General features: G+C 58.2%; 1 protein-coding gene across 1 annotated transcript; it reads right to left on the bottom strand.

Moving 5' to 3' along the window:
* Positions 1-5,990: 5,990 nt before the first annotated feature.
* Positions 5,991-20,132, bottom strand: SLC2A11 (solute carrier family 2 member 11). Its single transcript, XM_052654645.1, has 12 exons — positions 19,667-20,132; positions 16,084-16,182; positions 14,387-14,547; positions 11,272-11,396; positions 9,629-9,758; positions 9,005-9,153; positions 7,838-8,025; positions 7,614-7,724; positions 7,024-7,125; positions 6,855-6,930; positions 6,474-6,601; positions 5,991-6,273 (listed from the first exon to the last, which is right to left on the bottom strand). Exons 1-12 carry the CDS (start codon positions 19,745-19,747, stop codon positions 6,073-6,075), a joined length of 1,551 nt encoding a protein of 516 aa, XP_052510605.1. The 5' UTR covers positions 19,748-20,132; the 3' UTR covers positions 5,991-6,072.
* Between the last annotated feature and the right edge of the window lie 289 nt (positions 20,133-20,421).

The following is a 20,421-nucleotide window of genomic DNA, read 5'->3' as shown; positions in this document are numbered from 1 at the left end:
TCCCTCCCTGCTGGCCCGGTCCCTTCCCCACCCCCGCCCCGCCCCCATTCCACCAGAGCCAAGGCCAGGCCGTGTCCCGTCCACCTCCCCGGCACAGCCTCTCCTATCCGTGGGGTCCCATCCCTGTCTCACCCCTCTGGGGGTGTTCCCTGGGCAACAAGGAGGACTCCCAACACTCACCCCACACTTTCACAGCCAGTTCAGCTGGGTGGATGGCAAGCGGGACGTGGCCCAAGGGCTGGGCCTGGGCTGGGTTTGCCTCTGCGGCCCATGCTGGGGAGCAGCACACTCAAGTGTGACCATGCAGTCCCGGACCCGAGACCCAGCCGGACGCCTGCCCTGCTCCTAGCCAGTACACCTCAGGATCACAAGGCCAGCAGTGCCCCCTGGAGCCCAAGGAGGATCCGGGGAGGCCGGTCAGCAGAGGCAAAGTTGGGGCGGATGGATGGCAGAGAGAAGCTGGGAGACCGCACGGAGGGCTCCCAGAGTGCTGACTCCTGCCTTCCAGAAAGCACTGCGGTGACTGGACCCAGAGGCCCTCATTCCCATCCTCCAACACTCCTGCCTCCAAGGGAGCCCCAGCTGGGCCTGTCTGCAGGAAGCCAGCCCCAGGTAACTTCTCCGCGAGACCTCCCCTGAGCCTGGCTCAGAGAGTTCTCACTCCCTGAAGAGCCCACTGCCCGCCACTTCTGCTAACCTGGCGGTCACTGCTCCCTGTGGAAGCCAACAGAGTCTTCACGACACAACAGTGGCCAGCTGGCTTTTGTACCCAGGTGCCAAGGTAATCCAGCGGGGAAAATGGTCTTTTCAGTGAACGAGGCTGGCACCACTGCACATCCATTACCAGTAAATGAATAATCGAGTTCCCTAGTGGCCCAGTGGTTGGGACCTGGCCCTTTTCACTGCCAAGAGCCCGGGGTTCAACCCCTGGTTGGGGACCTGAGATCCTGCAAGCTGTGGGGCGCAGCCGAAAACATTGCTGGACGCTGGTTGCAAGTCTGGACGACTATGGATTTGGTGGCGATTTTTAGATGCCGCACGAGCCACGAAAGAATCGATGAGCTCACCTTCTGTAGAATTACAAACGTCTGCTCTGCGGAAGGCACTGTCAAGGTGAGAGGGCAAGCCACAGACTGGGAGAAAATATTTGCAACAGATGCATCTGATTGAAGGCTATTATCCAAAATATACAAAGAAGTCTTAAAGCTCAACGATAAGAAAGCAAACAACTTGATTTTTAAAAACTGACCAAACAGGGGCTTCCCTGGTGGCTCATTGGTAAAAAAAAAAATAATAATAATTCTGTCAATGCAGGAGACACAGGTTTGGTCCCTAGTCCAGGAAGATCCCACATACTCTACAGGCTCAACTACTGAGCCTGTGCCCCAGGGCGGGGGGACCGCAACCCCTGAAGGCTGCTCGTCCTGGAGCCCAAGCCCAACAACAAGAGAAGCCACTCCGGTGAGAAGCCCGCGCACCGCAACTCGCAACTGGAGAAGAGCCCGCGTGGCAACAAAGACCCAGCACAGCCAAAAACAAGTAATTAAAAAAAAAAAAAAAAATTGGTCACTTTAAAGGGATACTCACCAGAGAAGATATATACAGGTGGAAAATTAGCATATGAAAAGACGCTCCAGGTTTGAACTCAGGGAAGTACAAACCACAAAAACAAAATAGCACCATGCACCCGTTATTAACAGAACGGCCAGGATCCGGAGCACTGACGAACCAAACGGTGCTGAGGGTGCCGAGCGACAGGAACGCCCGCTCGCTGCTGCCGGGAACTAGACTGGCACAGCCACTCGAGGAGAGCTTAGCGGGTTCTCACAAAGCTACACAGACTCTTGCTCTGTGACCCAGCAATCATGCTTCTTAGTATTCACCCAAACGAGGTAAGAATGTATGTCCACACAAACACCTGCGCGTGGGTGCGCATACCTACTTCCTCACGATTTCCAGAAGCAACCAAAAATAAACTGGGGACATCCGGACAATGGAATTTGACTCAGTGCAAAAAGAAATGGACTTTTAAAAGCTATGAAAAGACAGGAAAGAAACTAAAATGCACATTAGTAAGTGAAAGAACCCAATCTGAAAAGGCTGCGTAACAGCAGGATTAAGAAAGGACAGTTCAGTTCAGTTCAGTTCAGTCGCTCAGTCGTGTCCGACTCTTCGCGACCCCATGAATCGCAGCACGCCAGGCCTCCCTGTCCATCACCAACTCCCGGAGTTCACTCAGACTCACGTCCATCGAGTCCGTGATGCCATCCAGCTATCCCATCCTCGGTCGTCCCCCTCTCCTCCCGCCCCCAGTCCCTCCCAGCATCAGAGTCTTTTCCAATGAGTCAACTCTTCTCATGAGGTGGCCAAAGTACTGGAGTTTCAGCTTCAGCATCATTCCCTCCAAAGAAATCCCAGGGCTGATCTCCTTCAGAATGGACTGGTTGGATCTCCTTGCAGTCCAAGGGACTCTCAAGAGTCTCCTCCAACACCACAGTTCAAAAGCATCAGCTCTTCAGCACTCAGTCTTCTTCACAGTCTAATGCTCACATCCATACATGACCACTGGAAAAACCATAGCCTTGACTAGATGGACCTTTGGTGGCAAAGTAACGTCTCTGCTTTTCAATATGCTGTCTAGGTTGGTCATAACTATTCTTCCAAGGAGTAAGCGTCTTTTAATTGCATGGCTGCAATCACCATCTGCAGTGATTTTGGAGCCCCAAAATAAAGTCTGACACTGTTTCCACTGTTTCCCCATCTATTTCACATGAATGATGGGACCAGATGCCATGATCTTCGTTTTCTGAATGTTGAGCTTTAAGCCAACTTTTTCACTCTCCTCTTTCACTTTCATCAAGAGGCTTTTTAGCTCCTCTTCACTTTCTGCCATAAGGGTGGTGTCATCTGCATATCTGAGGTTATTGATATTTCTCCCAGCAATCTTGATTCCAGCTTGTGCTTCTTCCAGTCCAGCGTTTCTCATGATGTACTTTGTATATAAGTTAAATAAGCAGGGTAACAATATACAGCCTTGATGTACTCCTTTTCCTATTTGGAACCAGTCTGTTGTTCCATGTCCAGTTCTAACTGTTGCTACCTGACCTGCATACAGATTTCTCAAGAGTCAGGTTAGGTGGTCTGGTATTCCCATTCTCTCAGAATTTTCCACAGTTTATTGTGATCCACACAGTCAAAGGCTTTGGCATACTCAATAAAGCAGAAATTGATGTTTTTCTCTCTTGCTTTTTCCATGATCCAGCGGATGTTGGCAATTTGATCTCTGGTTCCTCTGCCTTTTCTAAAACCAGCTTGAACATCAGAGAGTTCACGGTTCACTTATTGCTGAAGCCTGGCTTGGAGAATTTTGAGCATTACTTTACTAGCATGTGAGATGAGTGCAACTGTGCGGTAGTTTGAGCATTCTTTGGCATTGCCTTTCTTTGGGATTGGAATGAAAACTGACCTTTTCCAGTCCTGTGGCCACTGTTGAGTTTTCCAAATTTGCTGGCATATTAAGTGCAGCACTTTCACAGCATCATCTTTCAGGATTTGAAACAGCTCCACTGGAATTCCATCACCTCCACTAGCTTTGTTCGTAGCGATGCTTTCCAAGGCCCACTTGACTTCACATTCCAGGATGTCTGGCTCTAGATGAAATGATCACACCATGGTGATTATCTGGGTCATGAAGATACTTTTTGTACAGTTCTTCTGCGTATTCTTGCCAGCTCTTCTTAATATCTTCTGCTTCTGTTAGGTCCAGACCATTTCTGTCCTTTATGGAGCCCATCTTTGCATGAAATGTTCCCTTGGTATCTCTAATTTTCTTGAAGAGATCTCTAGTTTTTCCCATTCTGTTGTTTTCCTCTGTTTCTTTGCATTGATCGCTGAGGAAGGCTTTCTTATCTCTCCTTGCTATTCTTTGGAACTCTGCATTCAGATGCTTATATCTTTCCTTTTCTCCTTTGCTTTTTGCCTCTCTTCTTTTCACAGCTATTTGTAAGGCCTCCCCAGACAGCCATTTTGCTTTTTTGCCTTTCTTTCCCATGGGGATGGCCTTGATCCCTGTCTCCTGTACAATGTCACGAACCTCCGCCCATAGTTCATCAGGCACTCTATCTATCAGATCTAGGCCCTTAAATCTATTTCTCACTTCCACTGTATAATCATAAGGGATGTGATTCAGGTCATACCTGAATGGTCTAGTAGTTTCCCCTACTTTCTTCAATTTGAGTCTGAATTTGGCAATAAGGAGTTCATGATCTGAGCCACAGTCAGCTCCTGGTCTTGTTCTTGCTGACTGTATAGAGCTTCTCCATCTTTGGCTGCAAAGAATATAATCCATCTGATTTCGGTGTTGACCATCTGGTGATGTCCATGTGTAGAGTCTTCTCTTGTGTTGTTGGAAGAGGGTGTTTGCTATGACCAGTGCATTTTCTTGGCAGAACTCTATTAGTCTTTGCCCTGCTTCATTCCACATTCCAAGGCCAAATTTGCCTGTTACTCCAGGTGTTTCGACTTCCTATTTTTGCATTCCAGTCCCCTAGAATGAAGAGGACATCTTTTTTGGGTGTTAGTTCTACAAGGTCTTGTAGGTCTTCATAGATCCGTTCAACTTCAGCTACAATTGTAGACTGTAAAAAGATCAGTGATCGACAGGGGGTGTGCAGCGCAGGAAAGGGATGACCACGTAGAGCAGAGAGTGGATACATGTCACCATACATCTGTAGACCCACAGCATGTACAGGAGAGGAAATTAGCATGGAAAATATTAGCGTGGAAAAGTAGCTAAAAATTAGCATGCAAAATACAGAGGAGAAAACCCCAGTGTAAACCGTGGACTTTGGATAATAATGACACGTCAACATAGGGTTGTGGGTTGCGACAGACATCGGCTCTGGTGGGGACACTGATGAGAGAGGCTGTGCATGTATGGGGGCCAGGGGCACACGAGAAATCCCGGTATTTTCCTCTCCATTTTGCTGTCAAATTGAAACTGCTCAAAAAAAAATTTTTTTTAAACAACGGGCAAAAGATTTGAACAGATTCTTCACCAAAGGAGATCTGTGAATGGCGTGCCATTTGTATTAGTACGTAAAAAGATGCTCAGTGTCACTGCCCATCAGGGAAATCCCACAATTACACCACGAGGTGCCACTACACTCAGCAGGACGGCTGGATTGAAGAGACTGATGATGCCAGGGGCTGAGGAGGACTGGAGGTTCTAGAAGTCCCGTGGATCGCTAGTGGGAATGTGAGACAGTATCATCACTGTGGAAAAGTCTCTTCTACAGGTAAACACGCATTCGTTATTAAACTCAGCAATTCATTTACCCAAAAGAAATGAAGGCACATGTCTATACACCTTGTGCAGGAATGTTCACAGCAGATTTATTCATCATGGCCAACAATTAAAACCAGTCCAAATGTCCACAAACAGGGAAATGGGTTACCAAATTATGGTACATCCATACAGTGAACTACTACTCAGCCACACAAAGGGATATGTGCTACTACACGAAAAAATATGCATGAGTCTCAGAGACTTTATCTGGAGCAAGACCAAACATAGATGCATGCACACAGTGGGGAATTTTGTCAAATGGTCTGAGAGAGAAATCTGACCTCCAGTGACAGAAGGCAGGTCCAAGGTTTCGGGGGTGGGGTGGGGGGTACTGATCACGAAGCGGCAGGAGGGATGGCATGAGCGGTCTCCCTGGGTCGTGGTGTGGTTCACAGGTATGCACACATGTCAAAACTCGTGGGATGTACACTTGTGGATGCATTTTATTGCATGTAAATTACACCTCAAAAAATTTGATTAAAAAAGTCAATTCCTCACAAAATCCTTTCGTGACCACGCCCCTCTCCAAGGTTTCACAAGCTGTATTTTTCTTCCCCTGTGTTTCTCTGAGTTTGTCATTGTTGGTTTCCTGCCGACAGCCTCCAGACACAGGGCGCCGAGAGGCCCCTGAAACCATCTCTCTGAGGCTGAGCACCAGGCCTGCACACCGAGGGGCTCCAAAGGAGGAGGAGGGTCTGGGGCTGGCCCCCACCGTGCCGGCCGAGCTACAGCTCCGTGGACTGGACGACCTCGGGGCCGGCCCACGCTGGGCCTCGGCTCCTCCCTGGGAAGTTGAGTCTGTGCAGCTCCTCCGAGATCTCCACGAAGCTCTTGCCTCTGGTCTCGGGGAGGAAGATGCCCGAGTACACGGCCGCGCAGACGCAGACACAGAGGAAAGGCACATAGATGAAGTGGGACAAGCCCTCCTGGAGATTGCAAGAGACCCGAGGCCTGCTGTGGCCCATGGAGCCCCCGACGCACGGGGCCTCTGCCCTCTTGGCTCAGGTGAGCCCCCTCCCCCTTCAGGCTCACACTCCCTGGATGGATGGAGCCTCCCAGGGGTGGGGGTTCTCACACCACAAAGGCAGGCCCCCCACCCCCAGGGGGCAGGGGCAGGCAGGCCTACCACGAGGAAGGGGAACAGCAGCCCCACGAGGAAGAGCATGGTCCACATGAGTGCCCCGCAGACCATGTAGGCGGCAGGCCGGGCCATCTGGTCAAACAGCTCCGTGGCCAGGATCCCGGTCACCCCGGCTGGAAGGGGGTGTAGGGACGGGGGCGCTGCCAGTCGGAGCTCCCTGGCCTGCCTCACCCCACCTTGCCCCCCTACCAGGACAAGAAAGTGGGCCCCCCCAGCCTTCCTCCAGCCACGCCCTCCCAGAAGCCTGTACCAGGCGGGGGTGAGGGTGTCAGGGTTAGGGTTAGGCACACCCATTCATCCTTCTCCCAGACACCCCTGGTCCTTCAGCCAGGCCCAGAGGAGGGAGCCCCCGGGGCCCCAACTCACCAGGGCCGATGCCAAAGCTGAGGATGAAGGCGAAGATGCAGGCCATGGCCAGGTAGGGCGTCCAGGAGAAGGAGCCCTGCGGCAGGGGCAGGGGGCGGGGCGAAGGGAACGTGGGCGGGGCCCAGCCTCCCCACCCCCACCCCCTCGCCCGCCCAAAGGGTCCAGCTACCTGGAGGCACAGGGCCACCGTGAAGACGCTCCCCCAGCAGGTCATCAGGCCGTAGCCCCCAGTCAGCAGCACCCGCCGGCCCGCCCTCTCAATCACCAGGCACTGCGAAGGGAAGGAGCCCTGGCTGACTCACCGCTGCAGCCCCGGGTCAAGGGCCGCTAGGCCGCCGGCCCGCAGTGGGCAGGGGCATCGTGCAGAAGCTGGCGAGCGGCGGGCGCGGTTTGCCACTTCGCGGATTAAGACGTTATTAATTTCGCAGAGGGCCGCGGTCACTCAACACCCATTGGGTTTCTCCATCTCAAAATGGCGGTGTGAGCCCCTGGCAAACAGCAGGTGCTCAATAAGTGCTCGCTCGCTCCCTGCATTTTAACACAGTGATCTGAAGTGGAAGTGCCTTAGCTTGGAGGCCTGTGGTGCCTGGAGCCTTAGCACCCCGAGGGTCTCCACCCCGGCAGTCTGCACCCCCAAGGCGAGCACCCCGACGGCCTGCACCCCGGACGTGAGCACCCCGACGGTCTGCACCCCCGAGGCGAGCACCCCGAGGGTCCGCCGCAGGGCTAGGCGCTGGGGGTCGGCCCCCGCAGACTCACGCTGAGCAGCGTCGCCAGCAGCTCGCAGCCCCCGGTCCCGATGGCCGCGTACTGGATCTTGTCCTGCGGGATCCCTGCCTGGCTGAACACGGCCGACGCGTAGGCGTACATCTGCGGGGACACGGGCCGCTGCGCGCCGGCTCGCGTCGCGCCCGGCAGCGGCTGCCCCGGCTCCCAGCCTTCCCCGCCCGCTCGCACTCCCGGGCCGCGCACGGCCGGCTCACCGCGTCGTTCCCGCACAGCTCCATGGCTCCGCCCAGCACCACCAGGCCGGCCACCTGCCGCCGCAGCGCGCGCTCCCGGAACAGCTCCCGCGGGCGCCGCGCGCGCCCGCCCCGGCAGACGGCGCGCTCCTGCTCCAGCTCGGCCAGCTCCCCGGCCAGGTCCGCGGGGCCCCGCAGCCGCCGAAGCGCTGGGGAGGGGGAGGGGAGGATGGGGACGGATGGGGGAGGGGAGGGGAGGGGGAGAAAAGGGGGCAGGGGGCAGGGAGGAGTGGGGCAGGAAAGGGTGGAGGAGGGGGAGGGGAGGGGAGGGACGGGGGAGGAGGAGGTGGCCCCCATAGTCAGCTCCCCACACCCCGCTCCGGGTCACTTCACAGCCCCACGGACCAGAAAGGCTTTAAGAAGCCCGGTGGTCTGCGGGTGCCTCACACAGGACGCAGCTGTGGCCGGTTGCCACTGCCGCCTCGGCTCTCCAGGGGTCCCCGTGCCCACACCGCTCCTGGGGCTGCGGTATTTGGCAGCTGCTCCCACTAAGTGGGCGTGTGCGCGCCGCCCCTTGGCTCTGCCCCCTGACTGCTCTGGGCCGCAGGGTTAGCCCAGCTGGGACGGTCCTAGATCAGCCCATGCCCTGCTGGCCCTCGACAGTGACCAAGATGAGCAAAACCGGCAGCAAAAGCAGGCTGGGCTGGCGAGCCCTCACTGACCCTGGGCCCCTGGCACCCTGGGCCAGCCGGGCTGAAATCAGCAGGGTCGTTCAGCCCAGCCCAACAAGTGAATGAGTAGAGGGGGCCGCCGTAAAGGATTGCTGTTTTAAGCCGGAGGTTTGGGGATTGTTCCTTGGGCATCCTTACTGTGGCCTTGGCTAGCAGGTGAGACCACCAGCCTAGCTGGCATTAGGCCCTTGAGCCCTTGCTCGGGGTTTCATCGTCTTGCCTGTGGCAGGGGCGGCGGGATCTTTCTTCGCACCCGCCTGGGGCTTCCCAGATGCAGGGGCTGGATCTGTCCCCTCCCACTGCCCTGCCGCTCAGGACAGGCCCCTGATAAAGAGCGTCGAAGGGACGATGGATCATGAGACTAAGGCGCAGAGAGAGCAACAGCTCTTCCTACGTGAGACGGACGACCTGCACGCTCTGGGCAAGCGTGGTCCGGGGGCCCAAGCCAGAGGCTCACCTGCCCGACAGGCCGCAGGGTCTCCACAGTCAATGAGCAGGTAGCGCGGGCTTTCAGGGAGCAGGGGCAGGGAGGCCAGCTGGAGCGCCCCGGGCACCAGGCAGCTGGCCAGCAGCAGGGGCCAGGCCTGCGGGCCACCCAGGAGCTCCCTGGGGAGACAGGAGGGGCTGGGCCAGCGCCGCCTGGTCGGAGCCCTGTTCCCTCCCGCCCCCGAGGGCAGCATCCACGTTCCCCTGTGCCTCCTCCTAGCCAGCTCTGGGTCGGACACCCAGCTAGGGACCCACGGCAGGGCAGGGCCATGGCCTCCCCTATCCCTGGCGGCTCCTCTCTCCAGAGCTCTCCCCAGGGCGCCAGGTTCTGCCCTCGCCTCTCTTTTCTGGGACAAACAGTACACGCTCCCTTTCAAAGCCCAAACCTGCCCCCTGTCCTCTGTCCAGACTTGTCCCTGCCGCTTGGTCCTTCGGGGCTGGAAGAGGCTGACAGACAGCATGCTGGCCAGAAGCCCACGGACGGCTTTCAATGCCTTCGTCCAAGGAAGCCACGTCTGAACCTACTTGGGGGTAGGGGGAAGTTTAGGCTGCCCTCTAACCACTCAGTGTGCGTGGGATGAGGGGTGGCGTGTACCTGAGTCCAACCACCTGACCCATCACGAGCCCCACGGCGGTGAAGATGGCGGAGGTCATGGCCACAGCCCCTCGGAGCTCCTTGGGGGCGCTCTCCCCCAGGTACATGGGCTGGACGTTCATGCCTACACCTGGCCGTGCAGGGCGACAGTCAGCCACGGGCCGGGCCTCCAGGTTCCTCCCTCAGCCTGAGCGCTCTGGGGGTTCCTCCCCCCCTCGCCCCCGCTCCCCGCTGTCGGGCAGGAAGGACTCCAGTCCTCCCCCAGGACTCCCAGGAGAGAAACCCTGGTCACCCTTGGGGAGCGGGAGGGGCAGGAGGGAGCCGGCGCCCATCAGCTGTAGGCTGTCCCCCTCCCACCTGCCCCAGGGAGGCCCCCGGCGCCCAAGCACTCCATGGGGTGCCGGGACGGACAGGCGCCGCCCCCCCGCCCACCCCAGAGGGTGACAGCTGGCAGTGCCGGGGCACCATTCGTCTGCCAGGGAACACAGCTGGGGTGCTCCTGCAGCCCTTCCCTGCCCTCAGGTCGGGAAACAGGCCCCCGACAAGGCCCTGCCTCTCTGAGCACTGGCTGGGGGAGCTGAGAGGAGCGGGGCTGCGCTGATGGCCAGAAATTCTCAGAGGTAGCCTACTTGTGCTGCAGACACTGCGGGAGGGGTTCCTTCTGCGCTAGGAACTCGGGGCACAAAGGCACCGTCTGACCTGGCCTGTTCCCTGAGCGTGGGCTGTTGTTAGTGACTCGCTTCGTGGCAAAGCTGACAGTGTGTGACTCCTGAGATCAGGCCATAAGCCTCCCCGGGACTCTCTCCTTGTGGGCCCACACACAGGCGCGCGCGCCATGTGCGTGCACACACACACACACTCACACACACGGGCTCTCTGCCACCCATCACTTCCCCTGGAGGAAGCCAGCCACCGTGCTGCGCGGAGACTCAGCAGCCCTGCTGGGAGACCCGTGCAGGCTGGGGAGCGCAGCCCCCGGGAAACCGCACACAAGGCCGACAGCATCTCAGCAGCAGGCCCACCAGCCACGGCCAAACCTCAGCTGACCGCAGCCCCGCCTGACACGTTACAGCCTCCCGAGTGGCCCCAAACCAGGACCCCCCAGCTAAGACACTCTGGGTTCCTCACCCATAGAAACTGCGAGTGGATCAGCATTGCTGGCTTTAAGCCATTGAATTGTGGAGCGCTTTGTGTCACAGGAATAGAAACCTAATAAAGAGATGGGCACCCGGCTGTATACACAGTGGGGCGTCGAGGGGACTGATGATGGCGCCCCTAAAAGCCCAGGTGGACACGCTCAAGATTCTGCTCCACACCCCACCCCTGCAGGAGCCCGAGGTCCCTGGCAGGCTCCTCGGCTTCTGTGGCGATGACCAGAGGTCTCCTCCTACGTGCCTCTACACTTTGACAGCCAGGAAGCTCCCGGCTTAGCCTTCTGGGGATGCCTGTCCTCCCAGCCCTGTAGAGCGTTTCCATTTTTTCTAGATCCACTTCAACTGTCTAGTTATATGAGCCTTTTAAGATAAATCATGAGTAAGTCATTCTGAAAAAGAAAATGGTGAGCACGCCTGGAAAGGAAATCAATGAATGACAGGAATACGGGGCAACAGGAAGGAAAGGCGACCCCCAGGCCCACTCCGTGCCTGCGCTGATGCCCACGAGCAGTCTTCCCAGCATGATCATCTCGAAGGAGCCCGCTCTGCGGCTGAAGCCAAACAGCGCTGCGGCGGCCAGCACGAAGACGTTGTTCACCAGCAGGGACTTCTTCCTTGGGGAAGCGGAGCACAGGCAAGGCAGGCTCAGGTTCAGTGCCGAGGACGACCCCTCTCCCCCACAGGGACCCTTCCCTGCATCCACAGCCAGCCCTGATCACGCCCCTGTGTGTGTGTGTGTGTGTGTGTGTGTGTATGTATGTGTGTGAGGAGTGTGAGCTGCCTGCACAGAAGTGACGCTGGCCACTGCAGCTGGGGTCGCCCATGGGATGCCCCCAGGGGCCAACCCCCAGCCCCAGCCCCAGTGGGTTCCTGCTAAGTTGCTTCAGTCGTGTCTGACTCTTTGCAACCCCATGGACTGTGGCCCGCCAGGCTCCTCTGTCCATAAAATCCTTCAGGCAAGAATACTGGAGTGGGTTGCCATGCCCTCCTCCAGGGCATCTTCCCGACCGAGGGATCGAACCCTGGTCTTCTGCACTGGCAGGCGGGTTCTTTACCATCTGAGCCACCAGGGAAGCCCCCCGTCCCCAGCATACTCCAGACTACTGTCCTTTCTGCCTCCACCACAGCTTGAATGGACAGAACTTGTATTTCATGCGTTTATCCCTACAGACCGAGCAGCGCTCTCCTCAAAGCCCTTCGTAAGGCAAGTGCCCGACATCTGACTTCTCAGACCCAGGGAAGCCTGGGAAGGGAGGGAGGGGGAGCCAGGGAACCTCCCGCGCCCTCCATCCATCACAGTCACTGCCCAGAGCAGGACGTCTGGACGGCCCCTGCCCAGCTGGCTCAGCGGGACAGACTGGCAAACCGGGAAGGGGGCATTGGGCACGTCGGCGTCGGCTCTGGGCTCCTGACTCTGCGCTCGGAGGCGCCACCCTGAGGTCACCATGAGGGCTCACAGGAGATCCTGCAGCTCAGGTCCTGATGGGGAAACGGGCCAGACACGGCTTGTAATTTTAAAAAAAGAAAAGGATGGGAAAAATCTCAGATGGCTTCTTTCCAGTTTGGAGGCAGCCTGTCCCTTGGTGGGTGTCGTGACCTGATACCTACCCCAGGTGATCTGCAAACCTGGGTGATCTGCAAACCAGGGTCCTGTGAGGGGAGTGTTTTCTACTGGCCCACTCAGCAGCGGGTCCAGACCAGCTGTCAGATGCTCTGCCCTTCGACCCCTTAGACTGTAGTGCCGAAAGTGCCTCCAGAGAATCAGAATGCAAGACCTCGGACTTTGCAGCGAAGCCACAACTTCAGTGAATTATTATCTTCTTAACCTGAAAGCGGAGAAACTTCAGACTGGGGTGTCTGGCTGTGGTTTTAGCCAGCTGAGTCCTGGTTTTCTGTTGCTTGCAGTTGATGCTTCTGTTAAATAGCCAAACACAACGTCTTATGCACGTCTGCTTCTGACAGTGGCGGTTACCTCAGTAACGGTGGACGAGAGCCCACGGCACCTGGCGTCATCTCAGGAGCCTTGCGGTGCAGGAGCTGGTTGCCTCAGAGGGTAGAGCCTGCTAAAGGCCGGCAGGACTGTGGCACCCACTCCAGCGCAAAGACTGGGGTCACCCCGGTGGGCAAAGAGCTGCAGCCCCTGGAAGCGCTGACCTGAAACCGGCCTGGGAGACCGAAGCATGGACGTCAGCGAGGCGGGCGACAGCGTGAGCGGCTCCAAAACCCCGGAGCAGACCCGTCCCTTGTTTCCAAGGCTAGGGCTCTAAGCTAAATTCAGCCAGTAGCTTCCTTTCCCTTGGTTACTCTGTCTGTCCCCTTTGTTCGTCTCTCTTCCCGTGAGAGGTCTTGAGGGCAGTTAAGTTTACCATCAGCGTGTAGACGGCAGGACATCGAGAGGGCTGCAGGGCTGGCAGGCTGGCCGCCTTGTGGAAACCCCACCTGCGGGCAGCTCAGCTCGGTTGTGTCAGCGCTGGTGGCCGTGGCGAGGCAGTGCCCTGGGCGGGCTCAGGAGGGGCGGGACTGGGTACCGTGAAGTGGCGAGCCAAAGATACAGGAGAACGGTCCTGACTTGTGCTGGGCGGCCTGGCGGCCAAGGAGGGGATGGTGGGAGCCTGGCCTGCCTCCCCGCTGCCGTCTCAGCCAGTAACAAGCTGTCTCCCAGGACTCTGAGCCCAAGTGCAGACAAAGCAGTCTCAGCGTGGCCGGAGCTGATGTGCTCAAGGCGACCCCTGCCCCGACCCCCCACGAGAGCCCAGGCTGCAGACCTGCCCTCTCCAGACCCGGCTTCCGTCCGATGAGCTGCCTCAGGGCCCTCCGCGCTCTCACAGCGTTCCACGTCTCAGAGTCTGTCTCCTGCTTGCGATCCAAGAGCTGCCTCAGGTGGATACAAAGGGGGCCTCGGGGAGAAAGCTCCTGTTCATGGTCCATCTAGTCAAACCCATGGTCTTTCCATGAGTCATGTGTGGATGTGAGAACTGGACCATGAGGAAGGCTGGGCGCCGAAGAATTGATGCTTCTGAACTGTGGTGTTGGAGAAGACTCTTGAGAGTCCCTTGGACTGCAAGGAGATCCAACCAGTCCATCCTAAAGGAGACCAGTCTGGGTGCTCATTGGAAAGACTGATGCTGAAGCTGAAGCTCCAATACTTTGGCCACGTCATGCAAAGAGCTGACTCATTGGGAAAGACCCTGATGCTAGGAAAGATTGCGGGCAGGAGGAGAAGGGGAGGACAGAGGATGAGATGGCTGGACAGCATCACCGACTCGATGGACATGAGTTTGCACAAATGCCGGGAGCTGGTGATGGGCAGGGAGGCCTGGACATGGCTGAACAAGCGTTGCGTTGCGCTGCGTTGCGTTGTGCTGTGTTGCGTTGCGCTGCGCTGCCCTGTCAGACGTGGGTCCTCCCTCCCTCCCAGCGGGGACTCTTCCTCTCCCACGTCCCCAGGAAATGTGGGCTTCTCAGTGACGCAGCAGGCAGAGCCGGGGCCGGTGCAGAGCTGACCCAGGCCTGGGCCTGCCGGGTGACCTGCCCCCACCCCTTAGCCCGTGGACCAGGGTGGCCTTTGTTGAGAGGCACTTGGGGGTCCATGGGAAGCACTCACCTTCCCAGCGTGACAGCCAGGGGCCCAGCGAGCAGCGCTCCCAGGAGGCCCCCGAGGGGATACAGGGACACGATGAGGGACCACACGAGCAGGACCAGGTGGTTGGGCAGCGGCTGGCCGGTTCGCGTCTGCCACGTCTCATTGGTGAATTCCTGAATGTGCTGTGGACACAGATGCCGGTCAGCAAACCCCACGCCGGGGTGGGGGCTCCCCACAACAGGCCTTCCCCCAGACCCTGCCCCCGTAGGGCAGGCAAGCCTCCCCAGCCCCCCTGCCCACTGTTGGGGGGACGGAACTCCCCTGAGTGTGGGGCGCTGTGCCGTGTGTCCTGGAGCTCAGAGCTGGCCAGTGTCTATGTGGCCCCTCTGAGCCCAGGATCAGCCCCGTCTCTCCCCCAACCCCACCTGGGCCACATCGTCAGCCTCCCCCACTGGCCAGCTTTCTGATCGACTTGGCCGTCAGCGAGCATCAGCAGGGTATCAGAGAAGCTGGAGGTGCGTTTGTCCCCCAGGCTCCGTTCCTGGATGGGAAGTGAGTTCGCTGACAGCTGCTCTCTTGTACCCTAACCCTAACCCTGAAGGGACAGGAGAGCTCAGTTCCATCCCAGGACCTTTTTTCCTGCAGCCCCAGCTATGTGACGGGACACATAACCTCCTCAGTCAGGTGGGTCAGAGGCAGCCTCTATCACCGGGGCTGAGAGATGCCGCCTTTCCACAGGTACTCGCTGAGCATGGGCATAGCCCTGGCGAGCTTGCTGGGGACTCAGAGATGATGGGACCCCGAGAGGGGACCAGCAGGAGGCTGAGTCCAGCTGGGAGCTTGCTGAAGGAAGACTTCAAGCAAGTGATGGCATCTGGGTGGCTCTTGAGGGGCTTCTGCAGGAGGGACAGGGAGGGCTTGGCCCAAGTGGGGTGTCTGTGTTTAACTGCTCTGGGCACAGAGTTGGGGGAATCAAGGCGGGAGACAGGTGGACAAGTTCGGACCCCAGGAGGCCTTGGACTTCAGGTAGATGTGTGTGTATTGGTTTCTCAGTCATGTCTGACTCTTTGAGGCCACATGGACTGTGGCCCACCAGGCTCCTCTGTCCATGGAATTCACCAGCTAAGAAGACTGGAGATTCCCCTCTCTGGGAGATCTTCCTGACTCAGGGATTGAACCCAGGTCTCCTGTAGTGCAGACAGATTCTATCATCTGAACCCCCAGGGAAGCCCTCAGGTAGATCAGTCTGTCCTTAACCCTACAGGCACTGGGAGTCACAGAAGGTTCCTGAGCAGGGCATTGGTTTGATCAGACTTGAGAGGACCTACAAGAGGAGAGGCTGAGGGCAGGGAGGCCAGTGGGGAGGCGGGGCGAGCGATCCCGGCAGGAAAGATGGGTCTGAACTAGGATCATGGCAGAGACCCGAGCCAGAGACGGTCAGGAAGGACTTGGTGTTTTTCCAGGAGGGAGGGCAGAGTCAGGGGGGACCTCCTCCCTGGGGGCACAGGGGGAGTCATCTGCTGACATCAGAGACACAGGAGTATGTGTGAGTTTCAGGGGGGACTGCAGAGCTGGATTTGAACTCCCAGGGCCTGGGGAACAGCCCAGTGGAGGCGGAGGCGTGGGAGGAAGCTCCACCAAGCAGATGGCGGCCTGCAGATGCGACGTGGGCCGCTGTTGACGCTCGGGTGGTGACAGTGGGCACGCAGGGTACATACCAAGGTCGGAGCATTGATAATGGAGAGGTTGTAGCCGAACTGGAAAGTTCCACCAATACCAGCCGCACAGATGGTCAGGAGCAGGACCCTGCCCTGAGCCTGAGGAGAAAGGAGAGGACCCAGTGGCCGACGGCAGCTCCTGCCTTCCCCCTGCAGGGCTGCAGCCCACCAGTCCCAGCATGGTGATGTCTGAAGCTGGCGGTGGCGACGTCCCCGCTTTGCAGATGAGGAAACAGAGGCGGAGAGGAGTTGCCTGGGCCAAACAGCACGGGGCAGGCAGCAGAGATGCCCCTCGCCTTCTGCTCTGAGCCCGGGATCCCACTGCCCCTCGGCCCTGACAGCAGTTCCCGGAGATGGACAGGCATTCCCGGGCCCCTGCCCCCCGCCTTGCCCAGCTGCCCCCAGGCATGCCTGCTGTGGCTCAGGGCACAACACCCTGAGCTGGGGCCCCAGGGGAGTGGAGCTCTGTGAAGCTTCTCCACAGACTGGCTGGGCGCCCCGCTCTGTTCAGAGAAGGGGCCACGTGGACCTACACGTGTGGGGACCTGGGAGGCACCTTGAGCCGCAGGGAGCAGCGGGAGCCCGCTGATGCTGATGGCGACTTCCAGGCTGGCGGCAGCCGGTGCGCACACCCCTGGCACAACAAGAGGGCATCTTCCTGTCCTAGAGCGGTGCCCCTAGACAGGCGGGCGACGCCCCAAGGCACCCCCAGGAGGCTCAGCGCCCTGATGCCCCGTTGTTAGGTTGGAAAGCTTTCCTAGGCATTCACTATCTATTTAGAGTTTGCCTCATATACTTTTTTAAGATTTTGGTTACTTTTAAAAAGTTATTTTTAATTGGAGAATATTTGCCTTACAATGTGGTGTTGGTTTCTGCTGTACAACAGCGTGAATCAGCTCTAAGTATACTTATAGCCCCTCCCTCTTGAGTCTCCCTCCCACCTCTCACTTAAAGATTTTTTTGATGTGGGTCATTTCTTTAAAGTATTTATTAAATTTGTTACAACACTGCTTCTGTTTTATGTTTTGGGTGCTTTTTTGTTTGTTTGTCTTTTGCTGAGAGGCATGTGGATCTTAGCTCCCAGGACCAGGGATCAAACCAGCACCTCCTGCGTTGGAAGGTGAAGTCTTAACCACTGGACCACCAGGGACATCCCCGTCTTGATTACAAAAGAGTATGTTCATTAAGGGGCTTCCCTGGTGGTGCCGCGGTAAAGAATCCACATGTACTACGGGACATGCAGGAGACCCGGGTTCCATCCCTGGGTCAGGAAAATTCCCTGGAGGAGGGCATGGCAACCCACTCCAGTATTCTTGCCTGGAGAACCCCATGGACAGAGGAGCCTGGTGAGCCACAGTCCGCGGGGTTGCACAGAGTCGGATATGACTGAAGCAACTTAGCGCGCGCAAGCACACACACACACACACACACACACACACGCTCATTAAATCTTTTGAAAGCTCAGTACACACTGAAGGTTCTCCACTCTCCCCAAGAACAGTGGCCTGCTTCCCCCAGATATTTCACCAGACACTCACAAAGTGGTTAACTGTTCAAAAATGGGATTGTTGATCTTTTCCCAGTAACTCTATACTACCTTTCATGTTCTGGCAAATTGTCTCCCAGGTATAAAGTGCTGTGTCATATTTATTACTTTTTTAATATTTAAATACAGGTTTCATGGTAGAAGGATGTTTGGCTCAGGACTTCGTGAAAATTTTCCAGAGCCTGAAGGCTACTTACTCATTCATCCGTTGAATACCGAGTGCCTGACCCAGCCAGGAACTGAGCTGGGGGGCAGACACGGGGCGGGGGCGCGGGTAGGGGCGATAGAGGGGTGGAAACAGACCTGCTCTCACCGGATGGTGAGAAACGGCTGGGGTGGGGTGGGGGGGAGGGGGGCGGGGAATAGCCTCCCAGGGCAGGACCTTGCCAAAGATGTTGCCACCAGTCTGCGGGCAGGTCTGTGCCGGGCACCGTGGCCGGCCGCCAAGTTCCTATAAGGCTAAGTGACTTCCCCCCAAGCGGGAAGCCACAGAGGGAAGCCAGGTGGGAACGCGAGAGTCCGATCCCGCTGGAGTCACGCGGAAGCTCCCTAATGGGCTGCCTGCGGTGAGAGTCTCACTGGGAGCGCAGATCCGCAGGAAGCGGCAAGTCCCCCGATGAGAACCGACCCCAGGTGGCAGGGCGGAGGCTGCCAGGTCGCCGAGGGAGCATAAATGACTTAATTCCCTGAGACCGTGGATGGAGACCGCCTAGGCCTGCGGCGGCTGGTCACGAAAGCCTTCAAACGTTAGCTATGGTGGGGAGGAGCCATTCAGTGAGTGAGGAAGGCTTGCCTCCCCACTCTGGGCAAGAAACCTGCGGCTCTAGGTGCTGAGGATACAGCAGCGAACCAGAAAGACGAGAGCCGGGATCTCACGCAACTTTCCTTCCAGCGGCGGAGTGACAGGCAGTAACAAACGAACAAGGAAAACACGTAGGGTGTCAGCTGGCAGAGACGCAGCAAGAGGGGAAGGGGAGGGGCGGGGTCTGCGGCGTGGTCAGGGAAGGCGCCCGGCGTTGGGGGGTCGCCCGCGCGAAGACCAAGGAGATGAGGGGAGGCGCCGTGCAGGGCTCTGAAGGGACTCCGCCGGGGGTTGGCCCTGGCGGGAAACCCCCAGGGATGGGGTGGTGGGCGGTGTGGACATGCTATTCCGGTGCCTGGCTCTGGGAACAGCAGCAGGTGAATGGAGACGGAGTTTAGGGGCAGCGTGGCGATGAAGGTGGGAAACAGGCCCCGCACGGGACGAGGAGCGGGTGCAGTGGCCAGGGGCTGCTGAGTCTGGAGGCGCTGTCCGGCCCGCACGAGAACCTAAGTGATGCTGCTGGGGGACAGGTCCAGCACCCTGCGCCCCAGCCAGACCTTCGCGCGAAGCGGACCCGAGGGGAAGGCGACGCGCATGTGCGGTGGGCGCTTGCGAAGGCTGGAGCAAGGCGCACCTTAACGCGCACGCAGGCGCGCAGGGCGTGAGGGGTGGGGCGCCCGCGAGCTGGTCTCCAGGGTCCGAGGCTGTATCTGGGATGAGGCGGCTCGCGCGCATCCTCCATGCCCCCGTTTCTGCAGCTCCGAGGACCAGCCCGGGCCCACCTCTGCAGACCGGAAGGGAGCTCCGATCCGGGGACTTCTCGCCCAACAAACAGCCTGCCTCCGACCCCCGCAGGTCTTGGCGGGCGGCTCTGATCAGCGAGCTCGGGACTCGCCCGAAATCCCGGCCCTGGGTCCCCGTGCCCTGCCCCGCGGCGGCCTCCGGACCGACTTTCTGCAGGTCCCTGCCGCGCCTTTCTGTGGACCTCCACCGCCGCCCCTTCCGGCCCCTTTTCGGGGCCGCCTCTCACCTCCATCTGGCGCCCCCGCCCTCTGTCAGGTTCCGGGAGACCCCTGTCCCCGGGAGGACCCCGTCCCCGGGAGGTCTCCGTCCCCGGGCACTCTGAGGCCGAGCCCTTGATTCTGCGCGGACATCCCCACGCTCCTCCAGCCCAGGTGTCCCCGCCCTTTCCCCGGAGGAGGGGCAGGATTCGGAGGGACGAAGGGCCGACCCACCAGTCTCCGGAGCGCTCTCATCTGTCCGTCTCCGGCAGAGCCGCGGATAGGAGAGCGGGTCTCGGGTTGCAGCCCAGGCATGCATTGTGTGCGAGGCCGCGCTGGCCCCGGAAACAGGATGAGCCCAGTCCAGCGGACTTTGTGAGGTGAGCAACCAGCCGGATTAATCTTTCATTTCTTAGGGCTTCTCAGGTCCTTCGTGAATCCAGGAGGTCGATTAAGGTCAAATCGAAACCAGACCTGCCACAGATGCTATTTGTGGTCATGGAAACAGAGACCCGAAGGTCATCTGAGCGACGACGGCGACAGGACACAGACCGCAAGTGACGATGCAGTATTCCTCTCGCTCCTGCTTGGGTTTACTTCGTTGCTCTGAACTTTGGAAGCGTCATGTATTTTTAAGGAAAAATACACAAGATAAAATATTAGCAGTTGCTAAGTGCTCGCCTCTGCGTCTTTTGCGATGATCCACTGCCGTAGAAGCACCCACTCCGCTCCCCACCCCCCCGATGCCGCCTGGACACCTTGCTGGAGTCAGCTGCCCCCACCCCCTCAGTGCGTGGGCTCGCCAGACGCTAATTATTATCCTTGAGCAGGGAAGCTTGAGGTTTCTCTTCGGGAAACATTAACCGGCAGTTGAACCTTCAGCACGCGCAAGTCAAGGTTGCGAGTGATGACGAATCCTCTCAACACCCCACAAGGGGTGGCTTCAGCCTCCCTTGCGGAAGAGCCCCTGAGACGCCACAAGGTGGAGC

The sequence above is a fragment of the Budorcas taxicolor genome, chromosome 17 (genome assembly GCF_023091745.1).
Source record: "Budorcas taxicolor isolate Tak-1 chromosome 17, Takin1.1, whole genome shotgun sequence".
Lineage (NCBI taxonomy): Eukaryota > Metazoa > Chordata > Mammalia > Artiodactyla > Bovidae > Budorcas > Budorcas taxicolor.
Note: the sequence above shows the minus strand (reverse complement) of the source record. Positions and strands in the feature narration are given on the sequence as shown.

Coding starts and splice junctions, on each gene's coding strand:
- SLC2A11 (XM_052654645.1), bottom strand. CDS start 19,747: ATGCCTGGGCTGCAACCCGAGACCCGCTCTCCTATCCGCGGCTCTGCC. Junction 14,548..16,083: donor TTATCAATGCTCCGACCTTG/GTATGTACCCTG, acceptor CTGTGTCCACAG/CACATTCAGGAATTCACCAA. Junction 7,725..7,837: donor AGCTGTGCGGGAACGACGCG/GTGAGCCGGCCG, acceptor GTGTCCCCGCAG/ATGTACGCCTACGCGTCGGC.